The following is a 20,487-nucleotide window of genomic DNA, read 5'->3' on the forward strand; positions in this document are numbered from 1 at the left end:
TTGGCGACGGTTCGAAACTCCGTCGCGGAAAGGGGTTAAAAACCGTTTGTATAGCACCTCGCTGTACCAGTGACCCCTTAGTTTCCATTAGGACCCCGCTGTCACAGGAGGGTAGGACAAAAGATGTCATTCAAGTTCTTTTCCATAAGCACGTATGACTATATACGGAATACATGCCTACATTATATTGATGAACTGGAGCTAGTTTTGTGTCACCCTAGGTTATGACTGCTACATGATGAATATTATCCAACACAATTATCATTCCCGATCCAATGCGTACGAGCTTTTCATATATTGATCTTTGCTAAGTTACTTTCGTTGCTACTGCTATTACAATCACTAAGTACTGCTATTACTTTTGCCACCATTACCATTACTTCCATACTACTTTGCTACTAAACACTTTGCTGCAGATATTAAGTCTTTCAGGTGTGGTTGAATTGACAACTCAACTGCTAATACTCGTGAATATTCTTTGGCTTCCCTTGTGTCGAATCAATAAATTTGGGTTGAATACTCTACCCTTGAAAACTGTCGCGATCCCCTATACTTGTGGGTCATCAGATGCTCAAGGAAATAATGCTTCAGCTTGCGACTTGCCATGAACACCCCAAAAACCAGCTTCTGCCAATGCGGATATCTCTACTTAGACTCTGTCAACACCTCACTGACGTAATAAACCAGCCATTGACCTGGATATTCCTTCCCTGACTCTTTGCGCTCCACAACAACTACAACACTAACGACCTTATTATTAGCTGCCACGTACAGGTGCATAGGCTCTTTTTCTGTTGGAGCAGCTAAGACGGGCGGCTCAGCAAACTTCTTCTTAAGTGCTTCAAAGGCCTCATCAGTAGCCTTACTCCAGAAAAAGTTATTTGTCTTCTTCATCATCTCATATAGGAGGATTGCTTTTTCACCCAGGCGGCATATAAACCGACTCAGGGCTGCAATACGACATGCAAATCTCTGCACGTCATTGATATAGACCGGCTTAGACAAAGAAGTGACCGCCTTAATCTTCTATGGGTTAGCTTTAATGCCCCTCTCTGGGACCAGAAAACCCAGCAATTCTCCTGCAGGCACACCAAAAACACACTTTTCTGGATTAAGCATCATTTTATAAACCCGGAGATTGTCAAAAGTTTCTTTCAAGTCCCCAAGTAAAGATTCCATCTTCCTGGACTTGATCACAATGTCATCAACATAAGCATGAACGTTGTGTTGGGAATCGTTGCATGGAAAACAAAAAAATTCTACGCACACGCAATGATCTACCCATGGAGATGAAGGAAATATGCCCTAGAAGCAATAATAAAGTTGTTATTTTACATTTCCTTATTCATGGTAAATGTTTATTATCATGCTAGAATTGTATTGATCGGAAACTTAAATACATGTGTGAATACATAGACAAACATTGTGTCCCTAGTGAGCCTCTACTTGACTAGCTCACTGATCAAAGATGGTTAAGGTTTCCTGACCGTGGACATGATTTGTCATTTGATAATGGGATCGCATCATTAGGAGAATGATCATCATTAGGAGAATGATGTGATGGACAAGACCCATCCGTTAGCTTAGCATAATGATCGTTCAATTTTATTGCTATTGCTTTCTTCATGTCAAATACATATTCCTTCGACTATGAGATTATGCAACTCCCGGACACCGGAGGAATACCTTCTGTGCTATCAAACGTCACAACATAACTGGGTGATTATAAATATGCTCTACAGGTATCTCTGAAGGTGTTTGTTGAGTTGGCATAGATCAAGATTAGGATTTGTCACTCCGAGTATCGGAGAGGTATCTCTGGACCCTCTCGGTAATACACATCATATAAGCTTGCAAGCAAACGACTAAGGAGTTAGTCACGAGGTGATGTATTATGGATTGAGTAAAGAGACTTGCCGGTAACGATATCGAACTAGGTATGAAGATACCGACGATCGAATCTCGGGCAAGTAACATACCGATAGACAAAGGGAATAACATATGTTGTCATAACGGTTCGACCGATAAAGATCTTCGTAGAATATGTAGGAGCCAATATGGGCATCCAGGTTCCGCTATTGGTTATTGACCCGAGAAGTGTCTCATTCATGTCTACATAGTTCTCGAACCAGTAGGGTCCGCACACTTAACGTTCGATGACGATATTATATTATATGACTTATGTGATTTGGTGACCGAATGTTGTTCGGAGTCCCGGATGAGATCATGGACATGATGAGGAGTCTCGAAATGGTCGAGAGGTAAAGGTTGATATATAGGACGATGATATTCGAACACCGAAAGTGTTTCAGAGAAAACCGGATAGTCATCGGAGTACCGGAGGGGGTACCGGTCACCCCTTGAGTATATTGGGCCTATTGGGCCACAAGAGGGGAGCACCCCAGCCCACAAGGGGCTGGCGCGCCCTGCATGGCAGCCGGCCAAGTGGGGAAGGAAAGGGGGGAGGATTCGGCCTCCCCTTCCTTCTCTCTTCCCCCTTTCCTTTCTTCTCCAGCAATTAAGGAAAGGGGGCGCCACTTGGGAAGGGACCCCAATTAGGATTGGCCTACTTGGGGTGCCCTCATAGCTGCTCCCTCCCCCTCCCACTTATATATGTGGGGGCGCCCCTAGCACGGCCAAGATAATTGCCTAGCCGTGTGTGGCACCCCCTCCACCGTTTACACCCTCGATCATATTTTCGTAGTGCTTAGGTGAAGCTCTACGAGGATCACTTCACCATCACCATCACCACACCGTCGTGCTGACGGAACTCATCTACTACCTCGACGTCTTGCTGGATCAAGAAGGCGAGGGACGCCACCGAGCTGAACGTGTGTAGAACGCGGAGGTGTCGTGCGTTCGGTACTTGATCGGTTGAAGCGTGAAGAAGTTTGACTACATCAACCGCGTTGAGAAACGCTTCCGCTTACGGTCTACGAGGGTATGTAGACACACTCTCCCCCTCGTTGTTATGCATCTCCATGGATAGATCATTGCGTGTGCGTAGAATTTTTTTGTTTTCCATGCAACGTTTCCCAACAGTGGCATCATGAGCCAGGTCTATGCGTAGATGATATGCACAAGTAGAACGCAAAGAAGTTGTGGGCTGTGATGTTCATACTGCTTACCACCAACGTCTTATTTTGATTCGGTGGCATTGTGGTATGAAGCGGCCCGGACCAACCTTACATCTCCACGCACATGAGACCGGTTCCACCGACTGACATGCAACTAGTTTTGCATAAAGATGGCTGGCGGGTGTCTGTTTCTCCTACTTTAGTTGAATCGAATTTGACTACGGCTGGTCCTTGAAGAAGGTTCAAACACTAAACTTGATGAATCACCATTGTGGTTTTTGCGTAGGTAAGAATGGTTCTTGCTAGAAGCCCGTAGCAGCCACGTAAAACATGCAACAACAAAGTAGAGGACGTCTAACTTGTTTTTGCGGGGCATGTTGTGATGTGATATGGTCAAGACATGATGTGATATACGTTATTGTATGTGATGATCATGTTTTGTAAAAGTTATCGGCAACTGGCAGGAGCCTTATGGTTGTCTCTTTATTGTATGAAATGCAAACGCCATGTAATTGCTTTACTTTATCACTATGCGTTAGCGATAGTTGTAGAAGCAATAGTTGGCGAGACGATCACAACACAGTGATGGAGATCAAGGTGTCGAGCCGGTGACTATGGAGATCATGACGATGCTTTGGAGATGGAGATCAAAAGCACAAGATGATGATGGCCATATCATGTCACATATTTTGATTGCATGTGATGTTTATCTTTTTATGCATCTTATTTTGCTTAGTACGGCTGTAGCATTATAAGATGATCCCTTAACAAAATTTCAAGGTAAAAGTGTTCTCCCTGAGTATGCACCGTTGCTACAGATTGTCATGTTGAGACACCACATGATTATCGGGTGTGATAGACACTATGTTCACATACAACGGGTACAAGACAGTTTTGCACATGCAGAATACTTGGGTTAAACTTGACGAGCCTAGCATGTACAGACATGGCCTCGGAACACTAGAGACCGAAATGTCGAACGTGAATCATATAGTAGATATGATCAACATAGAGATGTTCACCATTGATGACTACTCCATCTCACGTGATGATCATACATGGATTAGTTGATTTGGATCACATATCATTTAGATGACTTGAGGGGTGTCTATCTAAGTGGGAGTTCTTAAGTAATTTGATTAATTGAACTTAATTTATCATGAACTTAGTCCTGATAGTATTTGCATATCTATGTTATAGATCAATGGCCCGTGCTACCGTTCCCCTGAATTTTAATGCGTTCCTAGAGAAAACTAAGTTCAAAGATGATGGTAGCAACTAAACGGACTGGGTCCGTAACTTGAGGATTATCCTCATTGCTGCTTAGAAGAATTATGTCCTTGATGCACCGCTAGGTGAAAGGCCTGCTGCAGGAGCAGATGTTGATGTTTTGAATGTCTGGCAAGCTCGATCTGATGACTACTCGATAGTTCAGTGTGCCATGCTTTACGGCTTAGAATCGGGACTTCAAAGACATTTTGAACGTCATGGAGCATATGAGATGTTCCAAGAGTTGAAGTTAATATTTCAAGCAAATGGTTGAGTTGAGAGATATGAAGTCTCCAACAAGTGCTATAGCTACAAGATGGAGGAGAACAGTTCTGTCAGTGAACACATACTCAAAATGTCTGGGTATCATAATCACTTGACTCAGCTGGGAGTTAATCTTCCAGATGATAGTGTTATTGACAGAGTTCTTCAATCACTGCCACCAAGCTACAAAGGCTTCGTGATGAGCTATAATATGCATGGGATGGAGAAGACAATTCCCGAGCTCTTCGCAATGCTCAAAGCTGCAGAGGTAGAAATCAAGAAGGAGTATCAAGTGTTGATGGTTAACAAGACCACTAGTTTCAAGAAAAAGGGCAAGGGAAAGAAGGGGAACTTCAAGAAGAATGGCAAGAAAGTTGCCAATCCCGGGAAGAAGCCAAAAGTTGAACCCAAGCCTGAAACTGAGTGCTTCTACTGCAAAGGGACTAGTCGCTGGAAGCGGAACTGCCCCAAGTATTTGGCGGATAAGAAGGATGGCAAAGTGAACAAAGGTATATTTGATATACATGTTATTTATGTGTACCTTACTAATGCTCGTAGTAGCGTCTGGTTATTTGATATTGGTTCGGTTGCTCATATTTGTAACTCGAAACATGAGCTACAGATTAAATGAAGATTGGCTAAGGATGAGGTGACGATGCGCGTCGGGAATGGTTCCAAGGTCGATGTGATCGCCGTCGGCACGCTACCTCTACATCTACCTTCGGGATTAGTTTTAGACCTAAATAATTGTTATTTGGTGCCAACGTTGAGCATGAACATTATATATGGATCTTGTTTAGTGCGAGACGGTTATTCATTTAAATAAGAGAATAATGGTTGTTCTATTTATATGAGTAATACTAGTACAAATGCCCGTGTGTTGCACCGGGCGATAAAAAGGGCCACAACCTGCTTCATATGTCATTTTGCACCATTTTTATATCCAATTTTAATAAAGGTTGATAATAATATTGAACATGGAAATTTCCTTATTTTTAATAAAAGTTAATGTTTTTCATTGAAAATGTAACACCTTTTGAAGAAGGCAACATATTTGGTGAATCCTACCTAGTTCGTGTGTCCGTGTAGCCATTTCGTTTCAACCCCACGATCTAAATCCTGAGCATCACGTGCAGCCTAGGAACTAATTATGTTTACATGCCCGCTTTGTAACTTGACAACCATCTTAATTCACAGAAAACCCCCCAAAGTCTTTTAACCAGGAGCGCCCCGACTGCCTCTGTTCGTCTTGCGCCGCCGTCGCCGCCGTCGTCGTGTGCCTCCGATTTCCGTCGACTCGATCCCGACATCGTCCGGCACCGACGAGAGGCAGGTAGCGTCCCAGTCTTATACGTGCTCGTCTGATCCCACGTTAACAAACGGCAAACGCCCTATGCATCAGTCTGCTTTGCATGTACTTCTCGATCTAGACTTATCTCCCCTATAACTGGTAATACATTGCTGCAGCGGCAACTACCGATGAGCAATTAGTAAGTACAATGATGTCATTTGCAATCAGCGACACGGAGGGCATCAAAAGTTTAAGGTAAAACTACACACAGATTAAGTCCTTGTGCATACACGTGTGAGTGTACGTAGGTTTAAAGGCTAATCATGTGGCCATCTCTGCAGCAGTATGGATCCAATCAATAGCGTTCAAATGCATATGAGACATGGAGGATTTAGTACACCCCAAAAGAACACTGACGTACCCCTCTTTGTAAGTTCAGTTTGCACTAACAACTGAAACTATGCATGAAGTGCTTATTCCGGTTTACTCTTGACATTGCAGGCTTCATCTTTTACACCTGAATGTGATGAGCACTTGAAGCCTAAAGTGGGTATGACATTTGAAGGACTCGAGGCAGTAGAGAAGTTCTACAACGTATATGCACATGAATCAGGTTTTGGTGTTCGAATCGGACAACAGAAAAAGATTGATAATAAGGTGGTCCGGACTAAGCGTTTCATGTGCAATAGGGAAGGATTCAAGTCAAAATATAATAACGAGACAGATGACCCCTTGAAGAAAAGGCGTAAGCAAACAAATACACGATGCGGTTGTGATGCCCATATCTTTGTTAGACTTTGTGGGGACAACACCTACAAGATAGACTCATGGGTTGAGCACCATGTTCATGGTCTTGTATCACCTAATAAGCGGCATTTGATCAGATTGAATCATACAGTTAGTGAGAGGGCAAAGAATACTTTATACACATGTCATAAGGCAAGCATTGGAACCTCTCAGGCATATAGGCTCCTGCAAGTTAGCGTGGGCGGAATTCCGAATGTTGGCTGCTCAAAGAGGGACTTGCAGAATTACTACCAAGCACTCAGGTATAAAATCAGAGATGCAGATGCTCAAATGTTTGTGGCCCAGTTAGCTAGAAAGCAGGAAGTGAATTCAGCATTTTTCTATGATTTTGACGTGAATGATGAGGGGAAGCTATTGCGTGTGTTCTGGGCGGATGCCACAGGCAGGAAGAACTATAGTCACTTTGGTGATGTCATATCCTTTGATTCTACATATACCACTAATCAGTACAACATGATATTTGCACCATTTACCGGGGTTAATCATCACTTACAAAGTGTATTTTTTTGCTGCCGCATTCTTATCAAATGAGAAGGATGAGTCATACAGTTGGTTATTTGAGACCTTCTTAAAAGCAATGGGAGGGATAGCACCTAGACTCATCATAACCGATGAAGCCACTAGCATCAAGAATGGTATTGACGAAGTTCTTCCAACCAGCGTTCATAGGCTGTGCATGTGGCATATAATGGAAAAGGTTCCAGAAAAAGTTGGACCTGTGATTAGAGAAGATTCTGAATTTTGGACGAGATTGAACTCATGTGTTTGGGGTTCGGAAACTTCAACAGAGTTTGAGTCACAGTGGAATTCCATCATTACAGATTTTGGATTGGAGGAAAATGAGTGGTTGAGTAAAAGGTTTAGCATTCGACATAAATGGATACCGGCCTACTTTATGGATATATCTCTAGCGGGCATTCTTCGAACCATTTCAAGATCAGAAAGTGCAAATTCCTTTTTTAACCGCTTCATTCATCGAAGGCTTGCTTTTGTTGAGTTTTGGCTTAGGTTTGACACAGCTTTAGAATGCCAGCGTGAGGAAGAATTAATGGCAGACAACAGAAGCATACATACCACCCCGCAACTATTTACGCCATGGACAATGGAGAAACAGGGTAGTGAGGTATTCACATATGAGGTGTTCGAGAAATTTCAGCTACAGGTTATTGCTGCTAGAGACCATTGTTGTGTTCAGAGTATTACACAAGGTGTGGGGGTAAAAAATGTGACCCTGAGAGGTCGGTCTGGTAAGATTAGGGAGGTTTGCTATGACATTGGAAGCATGACAGCAAATTGTTCGTGCAAGTTATTTGAGTCACTCGGTATTCCATGTCGCCATACTATCCAAGTATTGAGGATTGAAAACCAAAATGAGCTTCCTAGCTACTACATTATGAAAAGATGGCAGAAAAGGTGCAAAAGGTAAAAATAATAAAGCGAGGAAAGGAGATCAAGGAGGGGGGTCAAAAAAATAAGGACAAAGAAGGCAAGGCAAAGGTCGCACGCTTGTGCAAGACGTGCAAGCAAATGGTATTTCATGATAGTCGTGATTGTCCAAGCAAAAAAGAGAAAGGGAGTGTGATTGTGCAAGATATGCAGCCAAATGGTGCTTCCTGATATGGTCCAAGCAAAAAATGATTTTGTCTATGTTATCATGTACACTCTGATGTACTGAATTATGTACTCGATGAGAATTTGTGTCGTGTCAAATTAAAGTTGACTTGATTTCTGAGAGGTTTTGATGCTTGTCAAATTGCTACAGAGTATCAGACATATTTATCAATTTCAGACATTTTTACCAGCTATGCAAGCATGATTAAATTTCTTTTTAATATTAAAACTTGTACTGTGTGGCAATACTGCATGTTTATTTCCTCCTTATTTTTTGATCAGACTTGCATTCCAATAGCCCATTCTGAAGTTTGTAGATGTTCAGAAACCGGACATAGCCATCCCTAGGCCACTTCTGTACTTCAAAAGCTTTACTGGAAAGTTTATGCTTTGAGCACATGACTGAGATGGTCACCTGTTTTACTAACGCATAACTGAATTAGTCAGTAGCCTTCTTGGCAACAGCAAAGAGGACATTTTTTTACAAAATGCCAAGCAAACTAACAGGGAAAAGCTCAACCAGAGCCTCTGATCTGAACCCGCCACTGCCATTCATTATGCTGCAAATATTGATACAGTTTACTGATACGGTCATTTGCACTAATAATGTGCATGTCAGTCGGCCGAATGCAACAGGACAGTACTTGCACAAGTATAGCTGTTGCTGAGTACAGCCTACGTCCTGGAGACGAGACGCTACAACTTCCTATGAAGGAATCATCTCGGTCGGGGTAGACCATCCAGGGAGATAGCGCCTGATCTGAGAGGCACCGGAGCCGAACGACGAAGTTTGTCATGGCCTGGCCGTCGAGACGACTGCCAGGCCGCTTCGTCGCCGGCGGCGAACAACGTCAGTTCGTCATGGACTCACTGTCGAGACGTCCGCCTGGTTCGCTTTGTCACCGGCGCCAAACAACGTCGGGATCGAGTCGACGAAAATCGGAGGCACGCGACTACAGCGGCGGCGGCGTAAGACGAACAAAAGCAGTCGGGGCGCTCCTGGTTAAAAGGCTTTGGGGGGTTTTCTGTGAATTAAGATGGTTGTCAAGTTACAAAGCGGGCGTGTAAATGTAATTAGTCCCTAGGCTGCACGTGATGCTCAGGATTTAGATCGTGGGGTTGAAATGGAATGGCTACACGGACACACGAACTAGGTAGGATTCACCAAATATGTTGCCTTAGTTAACATTTTTATGAAAATTAGAACAGTTCTCTATAAATTAACTTTTTAACAGATGTTTTTTTGAAAAGAATGTTTTTTTGTTGTACATTTTGAAATGATTTTTTTGGTAAAAAGTGATTTTTGGGGAATTTTATAGATAGTTGGTTGTTTGGTTGGGAAGAATTTTATTTTAACTATTTGGGCTTTGCACCGTGGAGAAGGACCCATGAACTCATCTTCCTACCCCTAGTAAGGGCACTTCCTTATCTTTTCCTATTCTCCAGTACTTCCTTGTGCGCCGCTGCCGCCCGCGTAGACGAGTCACATAGGGTGAGACGTGGTTTGCCGTCCGAGGCCGTCGCCGTCACCGGCGGCAAGGCAAGAGCTATTACGGGTAGCACCACTTGCGTCCGAGGCACCTAAGCCCGAGCCTATGGTGTGAGAGCTTCTCCATGTCATTGTTCCCCACGGGACAACATCACGTGCAGGTGCAGTCAGCTGTTACCCCGAGATACAGCAGGAGCTCGCGCAGACTCACTTGAAGTTTGGAGCTCGATGCAAGCTCTTTTCGGAAGTTCATTATAGTAAGTTCAGTTATACAATTTACATTTCCAGTTATTGATATAGTAAACATGCCCGCACGTTACAACAGGAGGAAAAAAACTTGTTTGAATTTGATTCAAACTTGTCCAAACTTTCATCTTCCAAAAACTCATCAAGCCAATTCCATCAAAACCTACATATTTTTCTCAAAACCGTGCCAATAATTCTTTCTGCATGTATCGAAGCCTCACCAAAATCTCAACATTTTCTGGACCTTCCAAATACCACTCCTATTTAAAACCCATTTGAATTAAATTCAAATGAGTTGGATCGAAACTTTCACACATTACTATTTCTATTTTCGTGGATCAATCTCATTTTTTGTGAGACCGGGGAAAATAACACCATGTCCAAACTCTCCTCATAGCCCTCACTTTTTATTTCTCTAAATCTCTGTTTTTTTCAGTTTATATAGAATGAGAGAGAATCTTCCAGTCGAGAAGGCCTTCTTGCCATTAGTACCTAGTTATAGCACATATGGCTCGTATGCATAATATGTCAGTGATCTAGGAAACTCACAGTACTCTTCTGTTTCACCTGATTTCTTCTTGCAATGAGTCCTTGATCTAGATAGGCATGATCAGTTGTCCACTCAAAAGCAGGACCATGTACTATGCTGCAAGGCATACTATTATCAGTCAGCAATATGCATGTGTTATTATTTTTCAAGCATAATATTCTACATATTTAGCCCCAAACATACAGTAAGATTACAATATTAAAATCATGAAATAGGTCTATGTGTCATAAAACCACATACATCCAAGTTGGTATGAAGATCCTCTGCTGGACTGCTCCTAAAAGGACGTCCAGCCTGCTGCACCTCTGATTCCAAGCATATGGACTGATCTACATATGTGCATTGAGTAAAAACATAGATGTGGAACAGATCAAATGCAGATCTACATATCAATAACATAAACCTAAAAAAGAGAGTACAATCATATATGCATACTTGCAACCTATATCAATTCACGAACAAAAAATCCCTAGGAAACTTATCTAGAAAGCTAAACGAAAATGTGTGTTTGGAATAAATTTCCTGATAAATTGACCATGCGAGATAGGATTTGAAATATACCAAGCTTTAACTGCAGTTTTATCTCCCCTGCATGGGTATCTAGGAACACCCAAAATTGTATAACTGAGAATTTATCGAGATGGATCCTTCAACAAAGGACCGTTGCACTGTAATGAGAAAAATTCATGCAGTCAACCTTGTCATCCCATCTGCATTAACTGAAGTGCAAATCAAGCCCTCTAGTTTAGTTATAACCATAAAAGTAAAACCGAACTGTAACAGAGCACAACTAAGACCCATTAACTAATGGAAGTTTACTCCGTTTTCCTTATCTGCGGAATAGCCGTTGGCCTAACAAAATAGCAAACAAAGTGAGGAAATTAAAATTAAAATTGAAATTAAAAAGGTTACTCGTTGCTAATCTGAAAAGGAATAAAATAAATTAAGAAAACTTACAAAGTTCAATCTCGGATTCAGATGGAATCATTCTTGCCCTGAATAAAAAACAAATTAATCTATGGAAAAACAAAATTAAAGGGGTGATGCAAGGGAACGTTCTTGTTCAGGAAGCTGCGTGTGTAGAATAGGTCACTTGCTCTTACAGATGAGGCAGTACACGCGCGCCAAGAGCATGTACCAATGACGATCAATGGCTTGTAGGGTGTTGCTAAACACCAGCAGCAAGCGGGAGTTCGTCGTGTGGTGTACGCCACCAAATTTGGTCCAAATATAGTGGGCCGGAGCACATCTCAGTATTAGTCATCCACACATTGAGCTCCCGGGCACAAATCACAAAAGTGGTGCTCAATGCTCCTGCATTGCTTCTTGACCATGGATAAATACACATTGAGCCGGCCTCTGCATGCAAGCCAAAGAAAAATTCTCTGTTTTTTGGGGATGATCGTAACCCAAATAAGTGCAGTCGGTTCCCAAACAATCCCTCTGAAAGGGAGGAGCCGTAGTAACTACTGGTAGTAGCTAGCTTTCCCTAGAAAACATCAAACCCACAATCTGCACCAATCACAAAGGGGGCTTCAACATCCTCAAGTAGCTGTCTCCGGTTCTCCAATTTAGTGGTAGCTGAACCTAGGAGGAGACCTACCAGAAACATCAAACGACGCAGCGACCATGACCGGGGACGCAACCAAAATTAGTAACGGGGCACGACCAGGCACCGATTCCCATCGTGCGTCGTCATCGAAGCCGGCGCCGAAGGTGTAGCGGGATGTGTCATGTTAGACTAAGTATATATTAGATATACGTGTTGTAACACAATTTGTATTTGTACAGTTCCCTCTTATAAATATATGACAGCCGTACCCACCAAGGGTATCGAGCATTGTTCCAAACCCTAATACGTCTAACATGGTACCAGACAACGCGTTCGATCCGCGTCACGCTTCCGCCGCCTCTGCTGCCGTCGCGTCGGCCCCCGCCGCCGCGCCGCCTCTCTCCACTCTGGCGATGGAGTCGCCGTTCCTGGCGTCGCCTCCACTTGCCTGGGCCCGATCTACTGCGACGGGATCACAACCTCCTGCGCCACAGCGATCGCCCGCCATGCTGCCGCCGCCTCGGTCGCCTGCTGCGCTTTCGATCGCGGCCACCCCGATCCAATCGCGGGGCGCGCCTCCACCACCGGCCTCCTACGGCGCCAATGGGCAGCCGGCCTACGGTGGTCCTCCAGCCCCGGCCCCGTACCACGATGCGCCGCTGGCCTCGGGGCCCTATGGCGCTCCCATCCAGGCGCCGTATGGCGGACCGTACCCGGCGCCCTACCTCGCGCCGTCGGCTGCGTCGTATGCGCCGTATGCTGCTCCTGCCCCGACGTCCTACGCCGCTGCCCAGATGTACGCCGCTCCTCCTGCGCTCCCGTATGGTGCGCACTCCCCGGCGGCTTATGGCCATCATCAACAACCATCGGCCGATGCACTAATCCCATATAGTGCTGTCCTGCCGCCTGGTCCGCCGCCTGATCTGCCGCTCTCCGCGCCGATGGCCGAACCAGGGCCTTTTCACTTCGCCCATCTAGTGACGGTGAAGCTTTCTGCTGATAACTATCTCCTGTGGCGCGCTCAAGTGTTGCCGCTGATGCGTAGCCACTACCTTGAAGGATATGTTGATGGCTCCCTGCCGTGCCCTCCGGCTATGGTTCCGGTACCCTCGTCCCATGGTGGCTCTGTCATGGTCCCCAACCCTGCTCATCGTCGGTGGACTGCTCAAGATCAAGCCATCCTGGGTGCTATTCAGTCGTCGCTCACTCCATCCGTGGCTGGCATGGTCGTCTTTGCCGCGACGTCGAGGGATGCATGTGCCACGCTCGACTCCAGCTTTTCCTCGCAATCGCTGGCCCGTTCCTCTGCCATTCGTAACCAGCTGGGTGAGGTCAAGAAAAATGACCTCTCCGTCACGGCCTTCTTCAACAAGGTCAAAAGTTTGGCTGATACACTGTCGTCTATTGGGAAGCCTCTTCGTGATGAGGAGTTTACTTCGTTCATTCTCAATGGGCTTGATGAGGACTATGATTCTCTCGTTGAAAACATTAATGGACGTGACACACCGATGCCGCCTCGCGATCTCTATGCACGCCTTCTCAACACCGAACAGAGGCTCGCTGCTCGCCGCTCCGTTGGCGTCTACACGGAGGGCCCTTCTGCGAACGCTGCTCTCCGCGGGGGCGCCCGCGGTGCCAAGCAGAAGGCGCCGCCGACCTCAGGCAACCAGCCCCGTCCGCCCGCTCCACCTCCGACGGCTGGCCGCAAGCGGCTCCACTGCGAGGCATGTGGTGGTGGGGTTGAGTGTCAACTCTGCGGCATCGAGGGGCACTTGGCGTCTCGCTGCCATCGTCGCTTTAAACGAGATTTTCTTGGCATTGGGAACAATGGGAAGGGCAATGAGAAGCAAGCTGCTCTCGCTACACCGGATCCCGGGTTCACTCCTTCATACTCGGTGGATCCTGCCTGGTACATGGATACGGGCGCTACGGACCATTTGACGAGTCAGCTTGACAAGCTGGCCACTCGCCAGCCCTACACCGGTCACGATCAGGTCCGCACAGCCAATGGATCAGGTATGCCCATCTCACATGTTGGTCAGGCATCTCTTCTTTCACGTACCACTAAAACCTTGCATCTGCTTGATGTCCTTCGTGTTCCCTCAGTCACACGTAGTTTACTCTCGGTTCCTAATTAACTCGTGACAACAATGTGTTTGTTGAGTTTCACCCTTTCCATTTTTTTGTGAAGGACCGGGACACGAGGGACGTTCTTCTTAGTGGTCGAGCTCGCGACGGCTTATACGCACTTGATGTGCCACGAGTCTCTCAAGTTTTCAGTGGTGTTCGGGTGTCGTCGTCGCAGTGGCACTCTCGCCTTGGCCCCCCCGCTACTCCCATTGTGCGCCATGTGCTTCATCGCCATCATCTTCCTGTTGAGTCGAGTAATAAGGAGTTTCTAGTGTGTGATGCTTGTCAACAAGGCAAGAGTCATCAGTTGCCTTTTTCTGTATCAAGTCGTGTTGTCACGGCTCCTCTTGAGCTTGTGTTTTCAGACGTGTGGGGCTATGCCCAAACTTCTGTTAGTGGTCACAACTATTATGTCAGTTTCATCGATGCTTTCAGTCGCTTTACTTGGATTTATCTTATTAAGCGCAAATCTGATGTGTTTCATGTCTTTATGCAATTTCAAGCACATGTTGAACGATTGCTTAAGCACAAAATTATCCATGTCCAGTCAGACTGGGGGGGGGGGGGGGGGTTGAGTATCGTAACCTTAACACCTTCTTTCAGAAGCTTGGCATCTCACACCATGTGTCTTGTCCTCATACACATCAGCAGAACGGTGCGGCTGAGCGCAAACACCGTCACATAGTTGAAACTGGCCTGACACTTCTTGCACATGCCTCTGTCCCGTTTCGGTTCTGGAGCGATGCTTTTGTTACTGCCTGTTTTTTGATAAACAGGATTCCCACACGACGCCTTCACATGAAGTCTCCACTCGAAGTGTTGCTTAATGAAACTCCAGATTACTCCTTCCTCAAAGTGTTCGGCTATGCGTGATGGCCGCATCTTCGTCCGTACAATAAGCATAAACTTGAGTATCGATCTAAACAATGTGTGTTTCTTGGGTACAGTCCTCTCCACAAAGGTTACAAGTGTCTTCACATCCCGTCAAATCGTGTTTACATTTCTCGTGATGTTGTGTTCGATGAGACTGTCTTCCCGTTTTCCACACTCACATCACCCACCAATACTCCCGTCACTGAGTTGCACTCTTTTTTCCAGTTTTGCCTGATCAATTTGTGGATGCTGCATATTCTCCTCTGTTGTTGCCTAACCATGGTGCAGTGACTGGACGAGGCGCTCGACTTGAGCTTCTGGATGATGATATGGCCACAACTGCGCCAGTTGCTGCCACGCCGGATGAGGCGCTCGACGAGGCTGCCCCCGCCACTACCCCGCTTGACCCCGACGTCGATCACGCGTGCATGCCCCATGCACGAGGATCCGACGGGGTGACCAAGTCGCCGGGGCAAGCGGCCTCGCTGTCGCCTGGGCCGGCCGAACCTGCGGAGCTGTCGGCCGGGCCGGCTGGACCCGCGGCGCTCTCCCCTGAGCCGGAGGCCTCGCAGGTCACCGAGTCTTCGTCGCCTGGTCCGTCGACGCTGATCACGCCCGGTCTGTCTTCGCCGACCCTGACCGTGCCACCGGATGCGCCTGTTGACTCGCCCGCCGGTGCGTCCTCCTCGCCGCTAATGGATAGTGGCTCCTCTGGTATGGCAGCTCCAGCGCCACCTCAGCCTGTCGTCCTGCGTCCCCATACTCGCAGCAAAAGTGGCATCTTCCAACCGAAGAAGCGCACTGAAGGCACTGTCGCGTGGCTTGCGGCCTGTGTGGCACATGCTGAGGCTGACCCTACGACTGAACCACGACATTTTCGAGCGGCGCTTGGCATCCCGCATTGGCGTACTGCGATGGAGCAGGAGATTCATGCCCTTCAAAGAAACAACACTTGGCGTCTTGTTCCACCTCCATCTGGTGTTAATATCATTGACTCTAAATGGGTATTCAAGGTGAAGAAACATGCTGATGGCTCCATTGGGAGGTACAAGGCACGCCTGGTTGCCAAGGGGTTCAAACAACGGTATGGCATTGATTATGAAGACACATTCAGTCCTGTTATTAAACCAACTACTATTCGTGTTCTTCTCTCTTTGGCTGTTACTCGCGGATGGTCGCTTCGACAGCTTGATGTTCAGAATGCCTTTCTCCATGGAGTTCTGGAAGAAGAGGTTTATATGCGTCAGCCGCCAGGTTTTGTTGACCCTGCTCAGCCACATCATTTATGTCGTCTTGTCAAAGCTCTCTACGGTTTGAAGCAGGCCCCGCGTGCATGGCATGCCCGTCTTGGCGCTGCTCTTCGTGCGCATGGGTTTGTTCCTTCTACAGCAGACACGTCTCTGTTTATTCTACAGCGACCTGAGGTGACTATGTACATTCTGGTATATGTTGATGACATCATCCTTGTCAGTTCGTCTGCTTCTGCTACAGACCGGCTTGTGTCCTCTCTTGGTGCTGAGTTTGCTGTTAAGGATCTTGGGAGACTGCATTATTTTCTGGGCCTAGAGGTTCTTCATTCTGATGGTGCCTTGACTCTTACTCAGAAGAAGTACTCTCAGGATCTCCTGCGTCGTGCCGGTATGTTGCAGTGCAAGTCTGCTACGACTCCCATGTCTGCTACAGACAAACTGACAGCTCTTGCTGGTGACTTGCTTGCTCCTGAGGATGCCACAGAGTACCGCAGCATTGTGGGTAGACTGCAGTACTTGCTCATTACTCGACCAGACATATCATTTGCAGTTAACCGTGTGTGCCAGTATCTTCATGCACCACGTGATTCTCACTGGTCAGCTGTTAAGCGCATCTTGCGCTATGTTCGTCACACTGGGTCATATGGTCTCCATCTTCAGCCTGCGCGTTCTGGACTGATCTCAGCATTCTCTGATGCCGACTGGGCTGGTTGTCCTGATGATCGGCGATCCACGGGGGGACATGCTGTGTTCTTTGGGCCTAACTTGATCGTCTGGCAAGCTCGCAAGCAAGCTACGGTGTCCCGGAGTAGTACCGAAGCTGAGTACAAAGCTGTTGCTAATGCCACAGCTGAGATCATGTGGGTGCAGTCATTGCTTCGAGAGTTGAAGGTCTCCCCAACTCAGCCGCCTGTTCTTTGGTGTGATAACATCGGTGCAACATACCTTTCGTCCAATCCAGTATTTCATGCCCGAACGAAGCACATCGAAGTTGACTATCATTTTGTGAGGGAACGTGTTGCTCAGAAGCTCCTTCAGATTAAGTTTATTTCTTCGAAGGATCAGCTTGCTGATATTTTCACTAAACCCTTGCCCTTGCCTTCTTTTGAAGGATGTCGTCGCAATCTTAACCTTCTGAGTGTTTCAGGACATAGTTAAGATTGAGGGAGGGTGTTAGACTAAGTATATATTAGATATACGTGTTGTAACACAACTTGTATTTGTACGGTTCCCTCTTATAAATATATGACAGCCGTACCCACCAAGGGTATCGAGCATTGTTCCAAACCCTAATACGTCTAACATGTCAGAACTCGGAAGCGTCCTACGCGAGATTGCAACCTACGATGCGACTGACCTGAGCTTGCAATTGAGGGGATCACAGCCAGAGCCTGTCCCGGAGCACCAATATCTCACCCTGCTCGAGGACGATGGTCGTGATGGCGACCGATGCTCCTTGCCCGGGCAGCAGCGGTCGTTTTCGAGGGATTCCAGAGGCTGCACGAATTTCCACAGCATTGAACAAGCAGGGCGGATGAGGCCTATCGCTGGGTTGTGTGCGTGACAAACGAAGAAACCATTGCTTGGGTGTAGCGGTGTTCCGGTGAAGTCAGCAGAACGATGAGATTGATAGCTTCGGTGTGGCAATATCGAGCACGGGTGGAACAGCAAGATTGGACGCGCGAAACTTGGGATTCCATGCCTTTTTATACGTGACTTCGGTTTGCAGAATGGGCAAAGGAGTCCCTGTCAGAAACTCCATAGGCGTGTGCTCGAGTAGAGTTACGCGGTGGTACGGAGGAAGTAGAGGAGGCAGCCGAGGTAAGAGATCGGGTCGGTCGCGGCGCTGAGCAAGCAAGAGGAGATGTTTTTTTAAGGTGAGCGAGAGGACAGGAGATGTATTTCTTTTGTTTCTTTTCTACCAGGCCCAGCTTGACTTCGTTGGCCCATGTTAAACACTATGTGCTTGCGTAAACGTACATAACGAAATGTTTGACGACGTATGAAACTACACACGGTTCCCCGAATTAGTACCACTTCGCGTATATGTTTCAAATTCAAACTGAAAACGTAAATTCACGGACCGAAGCGTATTGTGACGGTGAACCCACGGAGTCAATCTGTGCTTTATTATTAGGGAAAGATCTTTTATGGTCATGCACCCTTGAAGAGTGGTCTATTTTTGTTGAATCTTGATTGTGGTGATACACATATTCATAATATTGATGTCAAAAGATGTAAAGTTGATAATGATAGTGCAACATATATGTGGCACTGCCGTTTAGGTCATATTGGTCTAAAGAGCATGAAGAAACTCCATGCAGATGGGCTTTTGGAATCACTTGATTATGAATCATTTGATACTTGCGAACCATGCCTCATGGGCAAGATGACTAAGACTCCGTTCTCCGGAACAATGGGTGTATGACCATAGAAGGTTTTATTCATGTAAACAGAACTTTGCATCTTTATGACCTATATGATACTTACACCAATATGACCTAAACGGCAGTGCCACAAGTATGTTGCACTATCATTATCAACTTTGCATCTTTTGGCATCAATATTATGAATATGTGTCTCACTACGATCGAGATTCAATAAACCATTCACATTGGGTGTATGACCATAGAAGGTTTTATTCATGCAAACAGAACAACAATTATTCTCCAACTTAATTGAATAATCGTATTGCAATAAACATAATATGATCATGTTCATGCTCAATGCAAACACCAAATAACATTTATTTAGGTTCAACACTAATCCCCAAGGTAGAGGGAGTGTGCGATGGTGATCGTATCAACTTTGGAATCACTTCCAACACACATTGCATCCTCGCACTTAACAGGTCTCTGTTTATTTTGCAACTCCTGTTTCGAGTTACTAATCTTAGCAACTGAACCGGTATCGAATACTCAGGTGCTACTACGAATACTAGTAAGGTACACATCAATAACATGTATATCAAATATACTTTTGTTCACTTTGCCATCCTTCTTATCCGCCAAGTATTTGGGGTAGTTCCGCTTCCAGTGACCATTTTCTTTGTAGTAGAAGTACTCAGTTTCAGCCTTGGGTCTAGCTTTGGGCTTCTTCATGGGAGCGACAACTTGCTTGACATTCTTCTCGAAGTTCCCTTTCTTTCCCTCGCCCTTTTTCTTGAAACTAGTGGTCTTGTTAACCATCAACACTTGATGTTCTTTCTTGATTTCTACCTTCACCGATTTCAGCAACGCGAAGAGCTCGGGAACCGTTTCCGTCATCCCTTGCATATTATAGTTCATCACGAAGTTCTCGTAGCTTTGTGATAGTGACTAGAGAACTATGTCAATCACTATCTTATCTGGAAGATTAACTCCCACTTGATTCAAGCGATTGTAGTACCCGGACATTCTGAGCACATGCTCACTGGCTGAGCTATTCTCCTCCATCTTGTAGGCAAAGTACTTGTCAGAGGTCTCATACCTCTCGACATGGGCATGAGTCTGAAATACCAATTTTAAGCTCTTGGAACATCTCATATGCTCCGTGGCATTCAAAATGTTTTTGAAGTCCTGGTTCTAAGCCGTAAAGCATGGCGCACTAAACTATCAAGTAGTCACCATATCGAGCTTGCAAAATGTTCATAAGGTCTGCATCTGCTCCTGCAACAGGTTTGTCACCTAGCGGTGCATCAAGGACATAATTCTTCTATGCAGCAATGAGGATAATCCTCAAGTTACGGACCCAGTGCGTGTAGTTGCTACCATCATCTTTCAACTTAGCTTTCTCTAGGAACGCATTAAAATTTAGGGGAACGGTAGCACGGGCCATTGATCCACAACATAGATATGCAAAACTATAAGACTAAGTTCATGATAAATTAAGTTCAATTAATCATATTACTAAAGAACTCTCACTTAAATAGACATCCCTCAAGTCATCTAAGTGATACGTGATCCAAATCAACTAACCCATGTCCAATCATCATGTGAGATGGAGTAGTCATCAATGGTGAACATCTCTACCTTGATCATATCTACTATATGATTAACGTTCGACCTTTCGGTCTCCAGTGTTCCGTGGCCATGTCTGT

At 45.7% G+C, this 20,487-nt stretch overlaps 2 protein-coding genes across 2 annotated transcripts; both read left to right on the top strand.

Annotated features, from left to right (window-relative positions):
* Window positions 1-5,811: 5,811 nt before the first annotated feature.
* LOC120969278 (protein FAR1-RELATED SEQUENCE 5-like) lies at window positions 5,812-7,344 on the top strand. The gene is made up of 4 exons (XM_040396415.3): window positions 5,812-5,943; window positions 6,078-6,156; window positions 6,243-6,330; window positions 6,403-7,344. Exons 2-4 carry the CDS (start codon window positions 6,110-6,112, stop codon window positions 7,237-7,239), a joined length of 972 nt encoding a protein of 323 aa, XP_040252349.1. The 5' UTR covers window positions 5,812-5,943; window positions 6,078-6,109; the 3' UTR covers window positions 7,240-7,344.
* Window positions 7,345-12,470: 5,126 nt separating this feature from the next.
* On the top strand, window positions 12,471-17,567 carry LOC120968913 (uncharacterized). The gene is made up of 2 exons (XM_040395929.2): window positions 12,471-14,172; window positions 15,385-17,567. Exons 1-2 carry the CDS (start codon window positions 12,471-12,473, stop codon window positions 17,565-17,567), a joined length of 3,885 nt encoding a protein of 1,294 aa, XP_040251863.2.
* The last annotated feature ends 2,920 nt before the right edge of the window (window positions 17,568-20,487 follow it).

Source organism: Aegilops tauschii, chromosome 7 (assembly GCF_002575655.3).
Source record: "Aegilops tauschii subsp. strangulata cultivar AL8/78 chromosome 7, Aet v6.0, whole genome shotgun sequence".
Taxonomy (NCBI): Eukaryota; Viridiplantae; Streptophyta; class Magnoliopsida; order Poales; family Poaceae; genus Aegilops; species Aegilops tauschii.

Coding starts and splice junctions, on each gene's coding strand:
- LOC120969278 (XM_040396415.3), top strand. CDS start 6,110: ATGATGTCATTTGCAATCAGCGACACGGAGGGCATCAAAAGTTTAAG. Junction 6,157..6,242: donor GAGGGCATCAAAAGTTTAAG/GTAAAACTACAC, acceptor CCATCTCTGCAG/CAGTATGGATCCAATCAATA. Junction 6,331..6,402: donor ACACTGACGTACCCCTCTTT/GTAAGTTCAGTT, acceptor TTGACATTGCAG/GCTTCATCTTTTACACCTGA.
- LOC120968913 (XM_040395929.2), top strand. CDS start 12,471: ATGGTACCAGACAACGCGTTCGATCCGCGTCACGCTTCCGCCGCCTCT. Junction 14,173..15,384: donor CCGCACAGCCAATGGATCAG/GTATGCCCATCT, acceptor TCTTTTTTCCAG/TTTTGCCTGATCAATTTGTG.